At 46.1% G+C, this 20,525-nt stretch overlaps 1 protein-coding gene across 1 annotated transcript in view; it reads left to right on the forward strand.

Moving 5' to 3' along the window:
• PDK3 (pyruvate dehydrogenase kinase 3) overlaps positions 1-20,217 on the forward strand; it is a 1,374,724-nt gene extending 1,354,507 nt beyond the window's left edge. The window contains exon 11 of the mRNA XM_078657800.1: positions 19,102-20,217. Within this exon, the coding sequence (XP_078513926.1) occupies positions 19,102-19,242 (141 nt within the window). The 3' untranslated portion in view covers positions 19,243-20,217. The remainder of the gene's footprint in view (positions 1-19,101) is intronic.
• Positions 20,218-20,525: the final 308 nt, after the last annotated feature.

The following is a 20,525-nucleotide window of genomic DNA, read 5'->3' on the forward strand; positions in this document are numbered from 1 at the left end:
ACTATTGTTTCCGCGACTCTGGAGATATACTCCTTATTCTGGAGGGAGCAAAGTTGTCATGTTTATGCGGTTGTCAGAAACTAATCCCTTCTTGTCTATTCAGGAAAGTTAACATCTTCCTGTTTACTCGAGAAAGTTTCTAGTGACCTCTGAGCTAGCTGGCATTCATAATTAAGTCTAACTTATTCATTAGAGACCTAGTCGACCTAAGTCCTACGTCAAAACTATCGTTTATGTTATTCCAATGCGCAGAGCCTATTAGGAATGTAGGAACTACACTACATGGCGCCTAACGTTTGGTAAGGCGATAATTTAACGCTAGATACTAGAGTAACTCAGTCGTGCTTTTCACACAGACCCCTTTTTCCCGTAAATACTCCAATAGACGTCTGGAGTGGGTGAAAGGTTAATATCTGCCAAAACTTAGTAGGAAGAGATTCCTATGTATTAGTTTTTGGTTTAGTCAACGTTGAAGGATACAGTGTTCCAAAATTTTGTGTACCTAATCTTTGTTTCCTTGAAACTTGCTCTGCAAAAAACCTTTCAGTCAGTAAAATGATGGAAAGTGACGAAGAAAGAGATGCTTTGGCAGCTCAACTTTTAGCGGAAGACACAAGGCTCCAACATGAAGACCCGAATGCTATAATCATCCCGGTAAATGTAAGGAAAATCATAACTATAAAACTTATAGAAAATGGAGTATCACCAAGGGGTGGTACAGTCATATTTGTGGTAGAGGCCCATGAATATCGGCAGACAGAGGTATTCTATTCATGGATACATTTTCCGGCAGGAAATGCCGTGACACGCGATTTCCACTACTACAAAATAGAGGAATCTCCAACGGAAAACGTTCCTTTCGAGGACATTGAAATTCCACTAACATACCAAGAGCACCAGTTCTGGTTTAATGGCGCCCTAAAACATCAAAATCACTTCACCAGGCTCGGTCCACTAGGTAGACCAGGAGCCACATGGCCGGTTCTAGCCGGCTATACACCACATCCTGACATTGAAAAAATGTCAAGCGGAGAACTTTTAGTTAACCTAAAAGAATGAACAAAAGCATATAGACAATTAGTTCAATTGACAATTGACGGTACAACCTGCCGCCAAAAATTGAAAGAAACAGATATAGCAGAACAACCTTTTGAACTTGCCAGAATAATTGAAAAATCCTATGAAGGATTAGGTAGAGATAGTTTGGGTGGGAAACCACTAAAACCACAACTAACTGAAAATCCTGAAAAGAGCTTTATTAAAAATAATCTCATTACTCCAAAAAAGAAGTGGGAGGGTAATAAACAAACCACTCCCAGAGAAAAACAGTTCCAGTCCAGAGAAAGGTCTCCACAACAGAGAAATAGATCTCCAGAATGGGGGGCAGGTCTCCACAACGGGAGCCCTCTGAAAAAAGATACAACCTTAGAAATAGGGATAATTTAAGAAAACCTGACAGATATCAAGATAATGATACACGTCCCTCTCGATCTTTTCAGACTTCCTCACAGAAATCGGAGACCCCTCCAGCCATGCCGATGCAGTACCACCGCATGTCGGGGGATCACTTGCAACTTCTGCAGGAGGAAGTTACGGCCCTCTAGGCCAAGGGGGCCGTCGAGTGCGTTCCTGGGCCAGAAGTAGGACGTGGTTGCTACTCCTACTACTTTCTTGTACCCAAGAAGGGCAAAGGAGGACTACGCCCTATCTTGGACCTCCGGAGGGTCAGCGGCTTCCTCCGGAAGGAGAAGTCCAAGATGCTGACTTTAGCTCAGGTCCTGGCTGCCCTGGACCCTGGAGACTGGATGGTAGCGTTGGACTTTCAGGACGCATATTTCCATATCCCCGTCCTGCCGGCCCACCATCGTTACCTGCGGTTCACGGTAGGCCACAAGCACTTTCAGTTTACCGTGCTCCACTTTGGCCTTACCAGCGCCCTCGGGTGTTCACGAAAGTGATGGCGGTAGTTGCAGCTCATCTGCGCAGATCAGGGGGCGCAGTCTTCCCCTATCTCGACGACTGGTTGTTCTGGACTCGGCGCCGTTTCGGGTTTATGCTCCTGAACAGCGGGTTTGGGAAATTCAGGCTCTGGTTCCGATCTTTCAGCCTTTATCCCGAGTCTCAGTCAGGTTGACTCTGCGGCTTCTGGGGCTGATGGCCTCCTGCATCCTGCTGGTGCATCACGCCAGGTGGCGAATGCGAGCTCTGCAGTGGGACCTGAAGTTTCAGTGGGCACAGCATCAGGGCAAACTGTCCGACTGCGTCCGGATCTCGGAGGGCACTGCGAGACAGTTGCAGTGGTGGCTCACGAACCGCGATTGGGTCAGCGGCAGATCCCTCTCCCTACCCCAACCGGAGCACGTAGTAGTGACGGATGCGTCCCTCCTGGGAAGGGGGGGGGCCACATGGGAGAGAGGGAGATCAGAGGCCTCTGGTTTCCGGCGGAGTCCCGGCTCCACGTCAACCTTCTGGAGCTGTGGGCGATCCGGCTTGCACTGAAGGCATTCCTTCCCTCTGTCTGGGGAAGTGTAGTGCAGGTGTTCACAGTGGTACTGCAACAAACAGGGCGGGGTGGGGTAGTGGACCCTTTGTCAGGAGGCTCTGCGCCTCTGGCAATGGCTGGAACACCAGGGTGTCACCCTGGTGGTTCAACACCTGGCAGGTTCCCTGAAAGCCAGGGCGGAAAAACTCAGCCGCCGGTGCTTGATGGATCACGAATGGCGTCTGAACTCGGACGTGGAGCAAGGCCTCTTTCAGCAATGGGGAGACTTAGTTAGATCTATTCGCCACAGAAGAGAACGCGCAATGTCATCAGTTCTGCGCGTTGGAATTTCCAAGGCGGCACTCGCTCAGAGACGCTTTTCGTCGTGAGTGGAGCTGCGGTCTGTTGTACCCCTTTCCGCCTATACCACTTCTGGCCAGATTGCTGAAGAATATCCGGCGCGACCGGGCCCAAGTCATCCTTGTGGCTCCGAACTGGGCATGAAGATATTGGTATCCCGAGCTACTTAGCATGTCAGTCGATCCCCTGATTCATCTGCCTCTTCAGGAGGGGACCTTCTGTCGCAGCAGCAGGGGACGGTCCTCCACCCGACCCTGTCCAGTCTCCACCTACATGCCTGGAGATTGAGCGGCGACAGTTGAGACCATTTGACTTGCCTCCTGAAATCTGTGATGTGATTCTGGCAGCCAGGCATCTCTCCACAAAATCGGTATACGCCTGCAGGTGGAACAAATTTGTGGCATGGTGCACAGCAAAGGCTGTGGATCCACTTTCTGCCCACCTTTCAGAGGTTCTTCTCTTTCTTCTTTCTCTTGCCCAGCAGGGCTCTGCTCTGGACACTATCAAGGGCTACCTCTCTGCCATTTCAGCCTTCTTGAGGCTTCCTGATCAGCCATCTCTTTTTAAGTCCCCTGTCGTAAATAGGTTCTTGAAAGGCATCACACACGTGTTTCCTCCTGTCCCTTTTGTGGTGCCTCAGTGGGACTTGAACCTTGTTCTGACCTACTTGATGTGCGCTCCTTTCGAGCCACTTCACAATTGCCCTCTTCGTCTTCGGACTCTTAAGACTACATTCCTGGTTGCCATCACCTCTGCCAGGAGAGTGAGTGAGCTCCAGACTCTATCTTCGAAACCTCCTTTCCTCTCTGTTCATCCGGACAAAGTTGTCTTGAGAACTCGTCCTTCTTGCCTACCCAAGGAAGTCACAGCCTTTCACATCGAGCAGTCCATCACTTTGCCCTCCTTCTTTCCGCCTCCGCATCCCTCGAAAGAGGAAGAGAAGCTCCACCGTCTGGACCCAAAACGTGCGCTCTCCTTCAGTTCCGGTTGGACGATCAGCTCTTTGTTGGTTACGTGGGCGCTAAGAAGGGACGGGCGGTGCACAAACAGACCATCTCTCGGTGGGTCGTCTTGTGCATCAAGGTTTGCTACTTCTTGGCTAAGAAGGAGCCTCCAGTTGGGCTACGTGCCCATTCCACTCGGGCCATGGCAGCTACTACTGCCCTGGTTAGGGGAGACCCCTTGCAGGACATCTGCCAGTCAGCTACGTGGGCCTCGCTGCACACGTTTGCTAGACACTACTGCCTGTACAGCCAAGTCCGGAGAGATGGCTTTTTCGTCTGTTCCGTTCTCCAGGACTTTCTGGTGTGATCTTGATTCGCAGACACACCACCGGGGTTGGTATTGCTGGGGTATCTATTCTAAGGTAAGGAATCTAACACTAACCTGTTTCTTTCAGATGCACAAGTTACTTACCTTCGGTAACAATATATCTGTAAGAAACAGTAGTTAGTGTTAGATTCCTTACCGCCCCACCCATCCTCCCCGTTCTGCGAACCGACATCTAGGGTTACGGTATCTCCCTTTGAGGGTCCTAGTTTTATGGCACCAGTGTCGGTCTCAGGCATGGGTCTGCGTTCCTGGCGCGGAAAGCTATATACAAGAACTGACGTCAGCGTGGGAGGACGGCATCTAAGTACTCTGACGACGTCATCCCAGCGATCACGACGCCGACGAGGGACGCGGAGCCGCAGACGACGCCTACCACCGCGCAGGGGTACTGCTATGCAAAATTTTCCGGATCCAGTCTGACGCCTGGGGATATTCTAAGGTAAGGAATCCAACACTAACTACTGTTTCTTACAGATATATCGTTACCGAAGGTATGTAACTTGTGCGTCTGGGATGGAGGGAAGAGTAGAGTCCAATTTTAAGTGCTAAAGCTGAAGAGGGAGTGAGGCGGACTCAATTTACTGGACTTGGAATTCTGCCACATGGCATCAAAGCTTCAACATGTTTCCTAATGTTGTGACGACGAACTGAACTAGGAGCTCCACCTTTGAAATGAAAAGTGGATAAGGGTTTGCTGCTGGTTTGCCTGATTTGAAACCTGAAACACCCCAAGGGTACCCCAGAAGTGGTCAAACTTGTTGTGGAGATCTTGGAACGAGGGGTAAGGCGGGTGCTGAGGCACCTAACCTTTAGTAGAGCCCTATCAAGCGCTCTTCCAAACATGAGATATGGATATTGGGAGCCTGGAGGGAGGGCAGATGCCTAACTGTGGGAGACCTGTATCCAGGAAAGAGGTTCTTGTCCTTCGAGGAGGCCAGAGAGTGCATTGCGGCCGTCACAGGTCAATTTCTGCTATTTGCAATATTAGCATGCACTGCTAGGGATATTTGGACGGATTTCCAAGATATTCCATAGATATAGTGGACACTGGAGAGGCTCCTGCAAGAGGTGGGTGGAACGAGGACTGATGTCTTGTATATATAAAGTATTGACAGAAGACAGACCACCAATACAGCTCAAGGCTCGACAGGCCTGGGATAGCGACTTGCCGACTCATTTAACATACAAAGAATGGACACAGGCTTGCACCCAGGTACAAGAGATGGCCAGTAATACCTGATTCAAACTGACACACTATCACTTCCTACATCGGACCTACATGACACCTGAAAGATTGCACAAAATACACCTCACTAGTTCCTCAGCCTGCCCCAAATGCAAGGAGCAAGATGCCACCTTCCTATATAGGACATGGGCATGTAAAGCACTAATGGGATACTTTGAAGGGGTGGCGAGGCGACTCACAAGGGTGACAAGGATTCATATCCAAATGAAGATCCATTACTGCCTGTGGGGCACAGTACCCAAGCTTAAACGGTACAAAGCAGCACACATTTGTAAAATTAGGTTTCATACTCGCAAAATGCTATATAGCAATATGCTGGGTGTCTGATAAAGGGCCCACAGTCCAATGGATCTGGGATGCACTGGGATGGGCCATGGCAGAAGAACCCGATTGAATGAGAGGACTAAGAAGTATCTCAGAGAGTAGGCGTGTATAATGGCTCAAATGGTGGACAACCCCATGATAGATGAGGACGGACACAGGTGGGAGAAATGGGAAAGGAAGGAACTAGGATATGAGAACACCATCATGACTCGCCCTGAGATGTGAGCTTATACGACTACAGCCGTGGACAGGAGGTGCTTGGCGGGAAATGACCGTATCAGTACCTGTACTGTTTTGTATTACTGCGTAATGCTGCTTTGGGATGCTACCTTCCTTTGTGCATGGGGGAGTTGGTTGGTATTTGTATTGTATAATTGTCATTGTCTTAAATAAAGGTGCTAAAATTATATATATTATCCTCGTTGAAGAGTACAATACTTTCGTATTTTGTCTCAATAAACAGCTTTTACAAAGTCCTTGAACCTTAACTTGCCATCTTTTTATTTAAAGACTGCATCTCACATTAGAAAATGTAAAAAGGTAGATGCACAACTCCAACTTTAGGTAAAGACCTACCACCTCACCCACCCCTTCTTTTAGATCCTAACCTTACCAATTAAATATCTTTCTGCGAACCACTACTATGACAGATGAAAATATTAGATTGAATTTCTAGAGGAAGATTGGGATAGACGGGCTAAGCAAAAACAGATATCACAAGTTGAACCAGGTCAGGGATGCTTCATAATTGAAGGCTTGGTTCCCCATATTACAAGCCAAATGCTGGCTTTCTTGCCAGATAGGTCAGAGCAGTGACCACTTTACCTCTTTTCAGTGTGTCAGAAGTGGTCAAATCTGCGTTTCTGTGACCTACAGGCACTGACATCTTTTTCCTCATTTATGAATTATGAAGCAAATAAGCGCAGGACAAGCCACTTCATTTTTGCCATTGCCTTGGGCTGCACCAGTTGATCCTTGTGCTGTTGATAATGAAAGGCAAGCACTGGGAATCCAGTGTTTAATAAAAATCTATCCCTCTCTGTCTTTGAGCCTCACTCCCATAAGACATTTTTCGAAGACAGTATGCCGCATTTACAGTGGAAGGTTTAACATCAACAAAGGCCATCTCGGGCAGCACAATGGAGGAAATATATGTGGAGCACAGAACCAGAGTTTGTTTTTCCCCAAAATCGTGTAATCCCCTTTATTCCCCCTCACCCCGGAATATTGAAGCTTCTAATGACCGAAATTAGGAGATGAGGAAGTGAAAAAGATTTTAACTGGGCTGGAAGATACAAGGGATCTGCTTTGCGGAAGGTTAAGGATTTCCGTTGAAGAGGAGTTAAGCATAAGAGAACTGTGGTCTGACGGCTAGAATTGCCGACATAAGTGCTGGAAACCAAGGTTCGAGCCTCAGAGTTGGGTGCACATACTGTGATACTCGGCAAATTACTTAATCTCCCCTTGCCTACCAAAAAAACCCAATAATAATAAAATGAATGTCCTTGTGTAACGTAACCGGTGCTCATATAAAGCGCTCCAATACCTTCGGGTCGAGATTGCGCTTTATAAATCTGCAAAAAAAACATGTTGCTATCCAATTAGGAGTGGCCGTGAGGCAGTCTGGGACTTAGGAGTGGAGAAAAAGCATAACGGTTGAGAAGAAGAAATATTGGTATAATTGGCATAATGATGATATGAGATGCCAAAATATGAGATATAGGGATTTAGCTTAGACAGAGAATAGCAGAAGGCCCAAAACCGAGCCATGGAGAACCCCCATGGACAGAGCGGAATGACATTAGTTATCTGATGCCATAACAACCGCCAGGGACCTCGAAAATCTTGTTTGGACCTCCACAGCGCATCCAACAGCAGAGGAAGGAGTCTCCCCGCTCCCTCCCTCAAGTCAAGATTGCATTCCAAAGGTGGTGCGAAAATACCAGGCCAATAGGTGGCCAGGTGATGTTTTGAACACCCCAATAGGGGGATGCCACCGCAAGCAGTAAGGGGACAATGGGGAGTTATAAGCACACCGCTGCTCCTGCACAATTTACTTTTGAAAGTTGAGGCAGCGCGTCGATGGATGTTCGAGAAATTCGAGAAGGGAAACCAGGATATATGAGGGACAGGGCAGGTCTGCCCTTTGTCGCCACTGCTTTTCACCATAGCGATTGAATAATCCACCAGTATACTCTGACATGGGTCGACTTTTTCAGGCATCCGAGATCGCAATAAAATGCATCTCACTTCACTGTGTGCGGATGACTTAATCATGTACATTGCGGACATACTAGCACACATCACAGTGATTGCTGCTCTTGATGCCTTCAGCGAGTCACCTGGACTTAAGGTGAACTGGAGGAAATCTGGCATATTCCCTCTGCATCCGGATGCAGATTCCATTCCACCAAACATCTATACCCTGAAGCGGGAAGACACCACATTTCAATACCATGAGGCACATATCTATATGTCTTAAGCAGCTCCTACCCATAGCAATATACGGCGAGCTATGTCGTCGACCACGGCGGGATTCACTTTTTAGAATACATTACCTCTCCCCTTTACTCGGAAAATAGTGATACCCAAAATGGAGGTTCTACCGCAGCTCCTCTATTGTTTTGTAAACCTACCAGTAAGAACCCTGAGTCATTTTCATGGACCTAGGCAAAATTCTGCCTAGTCTTGTAAGGGGTACAAAAGGGGGTGGTGATGGATGGAGCATCTGAACCAATCAAACACTCACTGAACAGGGGTGGCTGAGTGGGCTAAAGAATGGTGATGGATTAAACCCAGATCAGTTGACTGGGGGTGAGTGTTTGATTTGCTCAAACGCTCCGTCCATCATCTCCTTTTGTATCGCTTTGTTCTCCCTAAGTGTGGCAGGGTATGCTCAGAAGTGAGTCCCTTGCTCACTTGCCCACTGGATTCAAGATAGCCTGGCTGATGAGGATTATGAATCCGAAACCGGTCCCAGGATGCTTGTTTCCGGTCCAGGGAAGACATGGCTTGGCAGTTCGGGCTGGACTGTTCCCATGAGGCACAGGGTCAGACTGATTTGCATATGGCCATGTCTGAACTGTGGTGGCAGAGTGGGCTAAAGAATGGTGATGGATTAAACCCAGATCAGTTGACTGGGGGTGAGTGTTTGATTTGCTCAAACGCTCCGTCCATCATCCCCTTTTGTATCGCTTAGTCTTGTAAGGGGGCATGGTAGACCGCGAGTGACTTTAGCAAAATTTAAACTCCTGGCATTTGAAGGAGGCCTCACTGCTTCAGACTATGAATTGCAATATATAGCTGTGCAGTTAAATTAGGCAGCGCACTGGGCATCTGATGGGATACAGAAGAGAGTAACAAGTGAAGAGCAATTTTCCCTCGCTGGTTGAGCTACGGTTATCCTACTGAAGCTCAAACAGAAGAAATGGAACACCCTGTCAGGAACATCCGCTAATAAATATTATTTTTGGGGCATATGTCTACAAAGGACTATAACTGAATCTCATGTGCTCCTGGTCTCCTTATACAGGGATTGCATAGGTTTCTAGCTAGAAGTCATTGGGAGGGTCTTTAAACGTGGGAAGAGGCATAAATGTCCAGACTGGGTTAGGTGACCCAGACATTTCAGAACTGGTACGGCATCTATCTACCATGGGCATCTGAATAGCCACTTCTCGCTCCATGCAGCAATATAGTCTGTCGTCCATATGACTTCAGGATGTGAAACAAAGAGCGGCCTACAAATAAAGGGCTTCAATTGATCTGCACGATTACCATCAGATATAAAGTGTTAACACAAATATATAAGGCTCTACTACACTAAGCAAATTGATTCTTGGCTGAACTTAAAAGTAAGATTGAAGGGGACGTGGGCAAGGAATTAGATGATACCACCTGGGAACAAATACTTTTTAATGGGACCCACATATCATGGAATACCAGATTCAAGCTAATACACTTCAATTATTTGCATAGGACCTACATTACCCCTGTGTGCCAAATACTTAATTAATGATGGGGCGCTTGCCCTAGGTGCAAGGTTGCAGGGACACGTTTTTATCACATGACATGGGATAGCCTACAACTTAAGGTATACTGGCATCATATCACATTTTTAGTTAATTGAACCCTAGGCACGAATATTGATTGCAGTATTAACATGCTGTAAGATGTTGGGTTTCTCATTGAGGAGGGTGAAGCACTACTCAAGTAACAACCACAATTCTCTATTAGGGTGAAGTCGCACGCAAACTCCAAATTAACCAATGCTGAACCCTCTGGTAGTTAGGCACAGAGCTGTCAAGCTTAACTTAGAGGCAACATGAAAGTAGTTATGCAGCACTTCACACAGTAATAAAGTGAAAAACAACACAAGACAAATCCCACACCAATTTAGAAAAATAGGGTAAAATGTAAATACCTTATTTCAAACCAAAATGACACAATTCCAAGATTTTTATACTGAAAATAACACTAGGAATCACAAAGTGGCAACTGTGGTTATCTGGTCATGGTAAAACAGTACAAAGTCACTGTAAGAAAACAAGCGTTTTTTTGCAGGTTTGCCTACTAGTTGCTGTTTTTCGACTCTGAAAGTACACTGAAACCTGCTAACCAAACCCCAATACTAGTTCTCTCTCCCAGAATCTGATACATGCGAATTGGTAAGCCCAATTAGCAAGGTCTTTAGCCCCCTGGTATGGAGTACCAGTGGCACCCAGGGCATGGGAGTTAAAGGGGTCACCAGGGCCTAAAGCACTGAGTACGCCACCATGAGTGACTCAGTAAATAGATTACAGCAGCCCTGCCATTGCAGACTACATGAGCAGTGCAAACTGCTCAAACTTGACTTTGCTCAGACCATAAGTAGCAAGGTCAAAGCACTATTGTAGGAGAGTAGGGTCTGCTTTCCTATGGTCACCCCAATTTTTGCTTTTTGCTTCACTGGTTTTCGACTTAATGTGGCTGTGTGCCTGCTAATCAGACCCACAGCCTGCTGTTCTCTCTCTAAATTAATATCCATGTACTTTAGGTACATCACCAATTTGGTACTGGACACCTTATCAGCCCCTGTACAGTGCACTATAGGTGCCCAGGGCATAGATGCATCCAAGACCTACCAGGGGCTGCAACATATCTTTTGCCACCCCTGGCTGGTCAATTAAATCGACACAACTGGCTGATCACTCAGCTGGGGCAAGGTGTTGTACTCACCCCTTGCTTAGATATAGTATACCTATGTCTAAACCTATATCTGGACACATATGCACCTATAAGTCACTCCTATAGCAGGCCTTTACAATCCTGGAGGCAGAGTGCTTGGTTTTATGTGAGATGGTGCTCTAGCATGAGCTGAGCCTGTCTGCAGTGTTCGGAACCATTTCCTTACTGCTGTTCCAGGATATTGCCATACCATGTACTCTTAAGTGCATTATAATCCTCGCGGTTAATGATAACTTTGGTTTGGCTTTATCAAAACATGTTGTGTTTGGTGTCATACACTTTGGAATACTACCCCCTCGCCAGTTCTGGCGACGGGGGTAGCATTCCACCCTTCTAGAGGGAGAAGACATGTTACTTTACTTAAAACACGGTTAATCCTAACCAGAGCCTCAGCATCACAAAATGGATGCTGCTGCCCCGACACAAGTCTGACCTCCTGCTGCTGACCGAAACTTGGCAGGGGAGGCCTGGACAAAGGGTTTCCTGTCACAGGGAGGTGTTACACCACCCCAGACAGGAGATAGTGGATTGGAGCAGGGAGGGTTGAAAGAAACTAGACACTGCCTGGGGCGCACAAGGTGTCCCATGCAAAATCCAGTCAAACCGGTTCTGGGGCACTCCAGCCACAGCTCTGGCGCGAAACTGGACAAAGGGAAAGGGGTGTAACCACCCCCTTCCTGGGTCCCACCCATAGGAGGGACCTAGCAGGTAATCCAGCCCCTTGATTTGGAATAAAGGTAGGAGCTGTACTGATGCACATCAGATTATCCTGACTGAAACTTTGATACAGAACTCTGGACCCTTCGACATTCCCACTCGACGTGGAAGACTGAAGAATCTCCCTTGTGGTCAAGAAGTGACCACCCTGTGCAAACAGGCACCATCCAGCGCCTCACGGTTTGCTTTATTGCAGTTCCCGCCGGAACTCGAGCGACAGAGATCGACAAGACCCAGCTTCCCTGACTTCCAACAGCCCGATCCACAGTCCCAGCGAATCTAAGACCCGTGGAGGCGACGTGAAGCGTGGAGCCGGCCATCTTGGAAAAACTACGAAGTGCTGACCGTACAGCTCCTGAGGCTCCCTCGAAGCTGTGCATTGGGGTTTGAGAAGCCCCAGCCCGAGCAGCTTTTGCACCAAAGCTCACCCCTCCACACTCACCGACTGCTGCGTGGGGCCCTTTTGCATTTTTCTGCTCGACGCGTTGGTCCGGTCGCTTGCCCGTTGGCTAGTGGCCCCAGTACCGACGAACCAAAGAATTTGCTCTGCTAGTCTGGTTGGTCCAGACTGGCCCTCGCTCCCCTGAAAAGGAGCACCCGCTCTGACCTTGCTGGTCCGAGTAAGAAGCGATATTCGAATCCTGCGTGGGTTGCATTTGCCAAGGCCTGTTAACTCTGATCCGGAAGCCGACACCGCCGACAGCGAGAGCCTTCGTGGGACAGCTCGTGATTCACTCCAGGACATCCTCGGTGCCCCAGAGTCCACATGGCAGCGGAGACAAGCTTCACGACAACCACCTGATTGTGCCCGACATTGCCTGGTTCCTTCCTGGTTCCTTCCTGGTCACTGGCTAGTGACCCAGACTCTGTCCCCTCTGCTTTCAGGTACTCTACATCTTCGATCCACCCTTGGATCCAACCGGACTCTTCTCTCCTGGTCGCCTGCAGCATCTTCATCTCCAGGCTCCATAGAACTACACGACAAAACCCGACACACTTTGGCACCTATGCACCCGCTTCCTGTGGGTGAGGTAACTCATGAACGCCAGTGCTCCTGTATTGGTTTACACCTCTAGTGTCTTAGTTTAAAGTTTGGTAATTCTAGTCCAGTCGGAAGACTCCTAAAACTGTAACTCGATAACTTTTACGCACAATTGACTTTGCATTGGTGCATGCGTGTGCTTTTAGCGCTGCACCCGAATCCCGCGGGCTACTCCCGTACCTAACTGCTGTTAGTCCAGTGTAGTCCCAGCGATTCCCAAGGCCCCAGGCCTTACCACAGTTCGAAAGGTGATACTTATACCACTTTTTTGATATATGGTTTGAGTGGCCACCAGCCTCATCCATAATTGTGCAACTTTCATATGTTTAACTGTGCTTTTGTTTAAACGCTTGTGCTTCTAAACTCATAAAGAGTACAGGGTATTATTCTAGTAATAAATACATATATTTTTATAATATATAACTTGTGTGGTGTCCTTTCATTTGATATTACAGGATTGCATATGGTAAAACAGCTGGCTTCACATGCCCTCTTGAGTTAAGCCTTTAGGCTGCTTAGTCCATGCTACCATTAGGATAGCTTGTCTTTAAGGTTGACTTACAACCATCACCATAAGGGATTGTTTGGACTGATATAAGGTGCCCCCAGAATTGGAGACATCATACATCAGGCCAACTTCTCACAACTATCATTAATAAAGGCCAGTCACCCCTAAGGTAGGTCTCCTGAGCCTAGGAGGCAGGGTGCATTATATTAAAGGTTTGGAACTATAAGTGCAAGCTTATATGCTCCTATAGTTGCATATTTCCATTAAGGGCTACTATAACTCATCGGGGGGCCATTGGATAACATGGGCTGGCACCTGGGCAGTCCGAGGTTGCCAGCTCCATTATGGTCCAACTGAAAACTGGCAATTTTGGTATAAGTGCCACAGCTGATGGTTGCGTGTTTTGAGCAAAGCAGGTGAAATGTCAGTTAATCTTTTTAACTCTCTCTTTCCGGTGGCACACGATACTCCTGATTCGGTCTCTCTCTAGTTGTATTCTGGTATGTTAAGCAGACTGGAAACTATATCGCCCCTAGGCGTAACATGACATGGAGTGGGGAACTACAGAGGCATATTTAACCCCTCAGGTTTTGCTATTCCCCAGAAACGTGTGCAAATAATTCCTTAAAGTTCAGTTCTATGGTTTTATAAATAAGGTATACGCTGATGTGCTGCAGGCGTGGCAACGTTTGTGTAGCGCGGTATGCTTTTTTTACAGCCTTTTATTGCTGTGCATTAATTAATTAATTAGGTGGTGGGAATGAGCACTAACTTCCAGTCCTGTCCAGTCAGACTTCATTTATGTGCAAAATCTGAGTCTTACGTATAATGGGCACCTAGCTCAGGAGGCGCATCATGACAGAATGCAGAACATGCATGTTGCAAGGGAATGATGCACTGAATTTGCGAAGTAAGTATAGAAGTGAACGGTCTTTGTCGACTATGGGAGCATTGCTTCCCATAGGTAGGATTCCTGAACACCTATGTCTCATTCTAACCCTACAGCACCATCTGACGATAACTCTATGGACATCTCGTGGAGCACCAGAGGATGCGGAGTAGAGACAGAGACCATGTCAGTCACCTCCTCAAAGCGCCTTCATTTGTGTTCTAGATTTCAAGGCGTGGAAGCATTTCTGTATTTGGGCCCTTGCAGGGTGTAGGTACTTGTTACTCTATGGCATGCGGGTGGGAGTCGCAGAATCCGAAAGAAATAATACATGGGATAATATCCAATGTATACCTTTCACGGTGCTCTAAAGTAGTCAAAGAGCAATTGAAGTGCTCTATAAACCTACCATTTGAGGTATAACATGGAGTGTATGCTGTTACAAAGGAGATGATATCAGTTTAGAAAAGAAATTGATTGTGCAAGTCTCGTATTTTCCCCAGATTTGGAATAAAAGGCAACTCCTGCTTTTCAGCATGAATTCAAAAAGATATTGGAGATAGTGGATGACTTGATAGTGAATACAGGGGAGAGAGGTTACAGGGTAAGAAAGTGGATAAGGATACTGCAGATCAGGGACGAGTATAGTGGGTATATGACCAAGGGTGTGGATGGGGGGTGGGGGGAGACACATTTTGAAATTGATTTGGGCAAACAGTAAAAGTGCAAAACAATTTTGATTATTGCGATTCTTTTGAGTGAGTACTCATCAGAAATTAGAGGTTTCTAAATTTATAGATTTTTTTCTATAATAATGGCTTGGAAGGCCTTTCAAAAATATTTCTTGAGACCTGTATCTGAGCTCGAGGAAGGCCTTGCTGCTAGTCAGTGCTGTAGTAGCAGATCAGCCCCGGCTCTAGGTGTGGTACAACAAATGTGATGACAGAATGGTTTCTGAAAGAAGGGAAGATTTTTAGTTCCCTGGAAGATGTGTTCATAAAGTAATCAAGATGAAGGCGTTGGAGATGTAACAATCAAACAGTTTATGACCTGAGCTGGCAGTAATTTGCACTAATCAGGAATGTAGTGGTAGAGCAGTCTAGAATTTAGGCCTGGAGAAGGCTTTCGCTCCAGTTGGACAGGTGTTCATACAGTGATCTGGGCAGGCAGCGACATCAAGAGGAGACCGAACAGAGCCAGGAATGCCTTCAGGATGCTAAAAAAGTGTGGTGTCAGCTCAGTACAGCACCAATATCAAGCTGAGGTTTTATCAGAACTGCATTCTGTCCACATTTGCATTGATTAGAATGTTAGCAGATGATAAAAAGCACCATCACCAAACTGTCAGCCTTTCACAACAGTAACTTGAGAAGAATCTAATGCACGTTCTTGCCACTAACCATCTCCGTAGCCCACGTGCTGTTTGCATGCCATGCTTATGCACATCCCAGGGACAAATGGCTCAAACCGGTGTGCCGACAACTTGGCACATGGAAGCATTGGGAAGGACTGCAGATACTAAAGTCAGACACCAGGCCCCTCTTTTGCTGCGCAGTGGCTACGTTTCTAAGCCACATATGGGGCATTAGAAGGACGGCATGCACAAGAGCACTTCAGCATCGGCCAGGTTGACCCTTAGACCGAGTAGCTTTCGGGCCTCCTTTATTAAACTTATGATACCCTCAATTGCACTAGACCTATTGCACAAGCACTTTAATGCAGATTCATCGTACAATCAGATTGTTATGAGAGGGCCCTAAGGTTATCAACCCGTTTAATGTGTACGAAGTTTCATTTTATACACCCAAACCGCTATAAGATCGTGCTAGCTCCCCCGTTCATTAACACAGCTCAAAGCTTTCTTTTTTAACCTGTGATATCCTCTGACATATGCTTTTATCATCTTTTTTATATATTTCTTATTAGTTTTTAACCAATTAATTCCAATTTTAAATGTACGAATGATTTTGTATGATGCATAACTCCTAATTGTCTGTGGCAGAACAGGTATGGTATCCATCTGCTGGCTCATACATGGGCTATTTTTCAATTTTAGTTGCTGTGGGTAGTTGAATCGAGCACCCTATATAAGTTTTACACATTGGTCTAACATGTCCTAGCTTTGCAGGCAATTTGCAGACAGAACAATAATTTTGTGATACTAAGTTTCCGTAGGCCCATTGTGAGATGCGCTGTACGAACTCTTTTTCTCTTACATTTTTTTTAAACATTTTTATTAATTTTCCAGCATAGAAAACAAACAATAAGCATGTCAGTATCGAGTAACACTTCCACATTCCCATTTTCGACTCCCCTCCCCTCCGGGACACAGTTTCTGAAGTCCATTAGTTCATCTGGCGTTGTCTTCCAGGCCCTCAACAGTAGCAGCGCTGGGACCCATGGCCAGCCCCCTCCATGACCATCAGAAATTCAAACCTCCATGACCCTTTAAAGCCCTCCATCCAATCCATGATATCGTCACCATTTGCCCCACACCCTACCGAACTTCTTTGGGCACCCCCTTGCTTTGTATGTTACCCTTTCGGCCGCCATATACATATCTAGTCCCCTCCTCCACTCCTCCAGCTGGGGCATGTCAGACACCCCCCATCTCCGGGCCACGTCTCTTTTGGCCACTACCAAGGCGAGCACCAGGAAGATCAGCAATGGGAGGGCCAAGTCTACATCATTAGTCATTCCCAGGAGTACCAACACCTCCCCCAGTTCTGAAAGGACCGCCCTCCAATATGTTTGAATGTTCGGACAGGACCAGAGCGTGTGTAGGTAATCCCCCCTTTCATGCCCACAGCGTAAGCAGCAGGGATCAGGCACTCTCCCCATGTTATGCAGGCGCACTCTATCAAAATAGGTCCTATGGAGTATCTTAAATTCCACCAGTCTAAGGCGCGATTTAATTGCTACCTCCCTAGGATGCATCAGGACTACACCCCGATCTACTTCATCCATGTCCCCCACCTCCCGCGTGTCCCTAAGACCCCGGAGTTTATCTGGTCTATTATTCATTATCGTTTTATACGTCAGAGACACTGCCTTCCCAGAAATCCGTTCCTGTAAAGGGCGGCCCTCTAGTGGAGCATACTCGGGGAGTGCCTCCATCAATGTCCCCTCTGCCCTCCATGCATGTCTTAATTGTAAATATTTAAAATATTGGGAGCGGTGGAGCCCATATTCCTGTTGCAGGGAAGGGAAGGATTGCAGCGCCCCCCTCTTGATCACATCTTTCAGCGTAGAGATGCCGATTGCGTCCCATCGCTGAAACCCTCTCAACTTGCTTAGTTCCCTCATCCAGGCGCATTTCCATAGTGGGGTTTGTTTTGTAGGTTTGTGTTCCCAACCAATTGTCTTAGTTGCCCTTTTCCACGCCCCCAGCGTAATTTTCATAGCAGGTAGTAGTCTGGCCTGTCCCCTGCCCCTGTACAGGAAGTGTATACATGTGCGTGTGCCCATGGAGTGCCTTTCTAGCGCATAGGTCGGGTGTGTCGCAGGTGCAAGTATCCACTCATTAACGGGCGCCAGGTGTTCCGCCCAGTAGTAGGCCTCTAGGTCAGGCAGGGAAATCCCCCCATCATATTGATGTCTCTGTAAGGTGGATAGCACTACCCTAGGATGTTTTCCCAGCCATAGGAAAGAGCGCAGTGCTGCATGGATGTCGCGGAAAACCCCTCTCTGCACGGGGAAATATTCATTCTGAAAGGCATATAGAAATCTCGGTAGTGAGATCATTTTAAACATCGCTGCCCTTCCCAGCAGCGTCAGTGGGAGCAATTGCCATCTAGCTGGGTCCTCAGCAAAGTTTCGTAGTATACGGCTAATATTCCGTTTGTAGGACAGAGTTGCATCAGTTGTTATGAATATTCCGAGGTATACGAATCCCTCTCTAGTTGTCTGCAGACTCGCAGGGAGCGCTGGCCATCTGTCTCCTCCCTGTGGGTCATATAGCTTTGACGTATGCCAATTGATCTGGTACCCAGACTTGGCCCCATAACGGTCCAGTTCCGAAAACAGCGTCGGTATAGTAACCTCTGGCTGGGTGATATAAAGAAGAACGTCATCTGCGTACAGTGACAGTTTTTCTTCGGTGTCGTCAGCTTGTCCTATCCGGAAGCCGATAATCCCCACATTCTGTCTGACTGCGCATGCCATTTTTTCGATAGTAAGGGCGAACAGCAGGGGGGACAGGGGGGACAGGGGGCATCCCTGCCTAGTGCCTCTTCTCACAGGGAAGTCCCTTGACAGCGTCCCATTGACCCGAACTCTCGCTCTAGGGTCCGTGCAAAGCAGGTTGATTTTACGTCTATATTTGGGTCCAAAGCCAAGACGCTCCAGCACCCCCTCCATAAATTTTCTCTTACATTTTTGACTGTGTTTTATCATGTATATCTTTTGTAGCTTTTATGACGAATAGTCAAATTAAAGCTTAAATGTGTGTGTGCTACATTATTTTTGTAATTCAAATTAGGTTGTCAAATATTTAATAGTTAAATAATAAATACCTTTCCCAGCAGCATTCGACATGGTCTTATTATTTTTCTGTGAATTAGAATAGTACTCTTGTTCTTTATTAGAACTCTATAATCTTTATAGATAGCTTTTATAAAAAAATATAAGGTATAATGAAACGTGGGCACCGAATGGAATAAGGCTCACTTCTGCTGCTGTCTGTGAATCTCCTGGGTAGATATCGACTGGCTAGGAGCTAATCAAAATGTCGGATTTTGTTGTAGTACAGCAGTCTGCATTTTAGTAGGACGCATGAGCCTCAAAACATATACTCATTCGTACAGGCATGGCTATGCACTTACGATAGTGTAAAATTATGTTAGTGCATTAGTTTTTCAGCGCAGTGGAGCAAACCAGAAACATAGAAAGTACCCAATTTTGGTTAATAGTTCTAATCTTCTATATTACGAGAACATCAATATTTCACATCTTTTAATATTGTTATTCTTTGCAGGCTCTTTCTAGTGAATCGTTTGAAAGGCTTCCCGTTTTTAATAAGTCTGCATGGCGACATTACAAGACAACACCAGAAGCAGATGATTGGAGCAATCCAAGCAGCGAACCCCGGGATGCTTCCAAATACAAGGCTAACTAAAGAAGCTACCTGTGTCACCATTCCGGGGGAAAAAAAGCATCTCCATCAAGCATTGCCTCTCCTTGACACAGGATCCTACAAACACAATGTACATTTCTTTCAGGAAAGTCTTCCTTGTAAGGGCATGAGTAGGGCACTGGAATGGCAAATGTCTTTTTGTGATGTACGAGTGAACAAAAAGCACTTCGTGTTTGTGTACGTGAATTGTTGTAATTTATTTTACAGAACCTTTTGATAAGTGTGATCAGATACTGTGACAGGGGATTTGCACTATTATTACACTTGCGTAATAGGATAGAAAACCAGGTGATATTTTTTAAGAAACTATTTTTATTTTACAAATCAAAAACAGCAAGAGCTGTAAAATCAGTCCGTTGAATCTTTGAAAGTAGTATAATGTTTGGTAATGCTTCATGACTCCGTTGTTATTTAGTCCGTTCAAAGGCATGATTTGCTTAGCTTTTCTAAATCCTGACTGTTGACATCTTCAAAGATCAGTTGAGCGAAGTATGCTTTGCTTCCAGCTTTGACTGTAGTTGCTTATGTTTTGTATGGCAAAATGAATATTTAATTCCCAGTATATGCTCCTCCTGCATTACCGAGGTCTCATGAAATATTTTAACTGATGGCAGTGCCACTTCCATTTAATAAAAATGCACCTTAATCCTCCTTTGTGATTTGTACAGAATGCCAAAGGGTTAACTGCTTGTCCATTTTAATTGGATGAAAACGTCTTGTGTTTGGTAATTTTATTTTTGTATATAAAAGCGTAATATGCATTGCTTTTATTTAAAGAGTCACCAAGGTCTTGCAACGAATATTACAAACGAAAAGCAGCCTTAAACACTGTCCATCCAAAGGCCTCCTGGAATATTCTACATGAAGATTTTAATAGAGTGCATTGCTTTAATTGTAAAGACAGAAATGTAAAGGAAAACATGTTGTAAAAATAAAACTTTGGAATGTGATGGCAAACCCTTCTTGCGGTTGCATACCTTGAAAGAGAGGTATATTTTAGTGCCCTAGTAAAATATCAGTATTTTGTGAGCTTTCAAAGGTGAGCTGTAAAACATTGAACAAAATTGTAAAGTCACCAAGATGGTGTGGAATCTGCTTGTCCTGGAGTTTGAACACTGCCTAACCAATGAGATGTTCTGGTCTTCAAACTAACTGTGTCTTACGATCCAACACCAACCACGTTATCCTTTCTAACACTTGTGTTTAAGTGAGTGCTTCAGTTATAGTAGCCTTAAAGAAACAAAACCAACCATAACCACTGATAT

Source organism: Lissotriton helveticus, chromosome 8 (assembly GCF_964261635.1).
Source record: "Lissotriton helveticus chromosome 8, aLisHel1.1, whole genome shotgun sequence".
Taxonomy (NCBI): domain Eukaryota; kingdom Metazoa; phylum Chordata; class Amphibia; order Caudata; family Salamandridae; genus Lissotriton; species Lissotriton helveticus.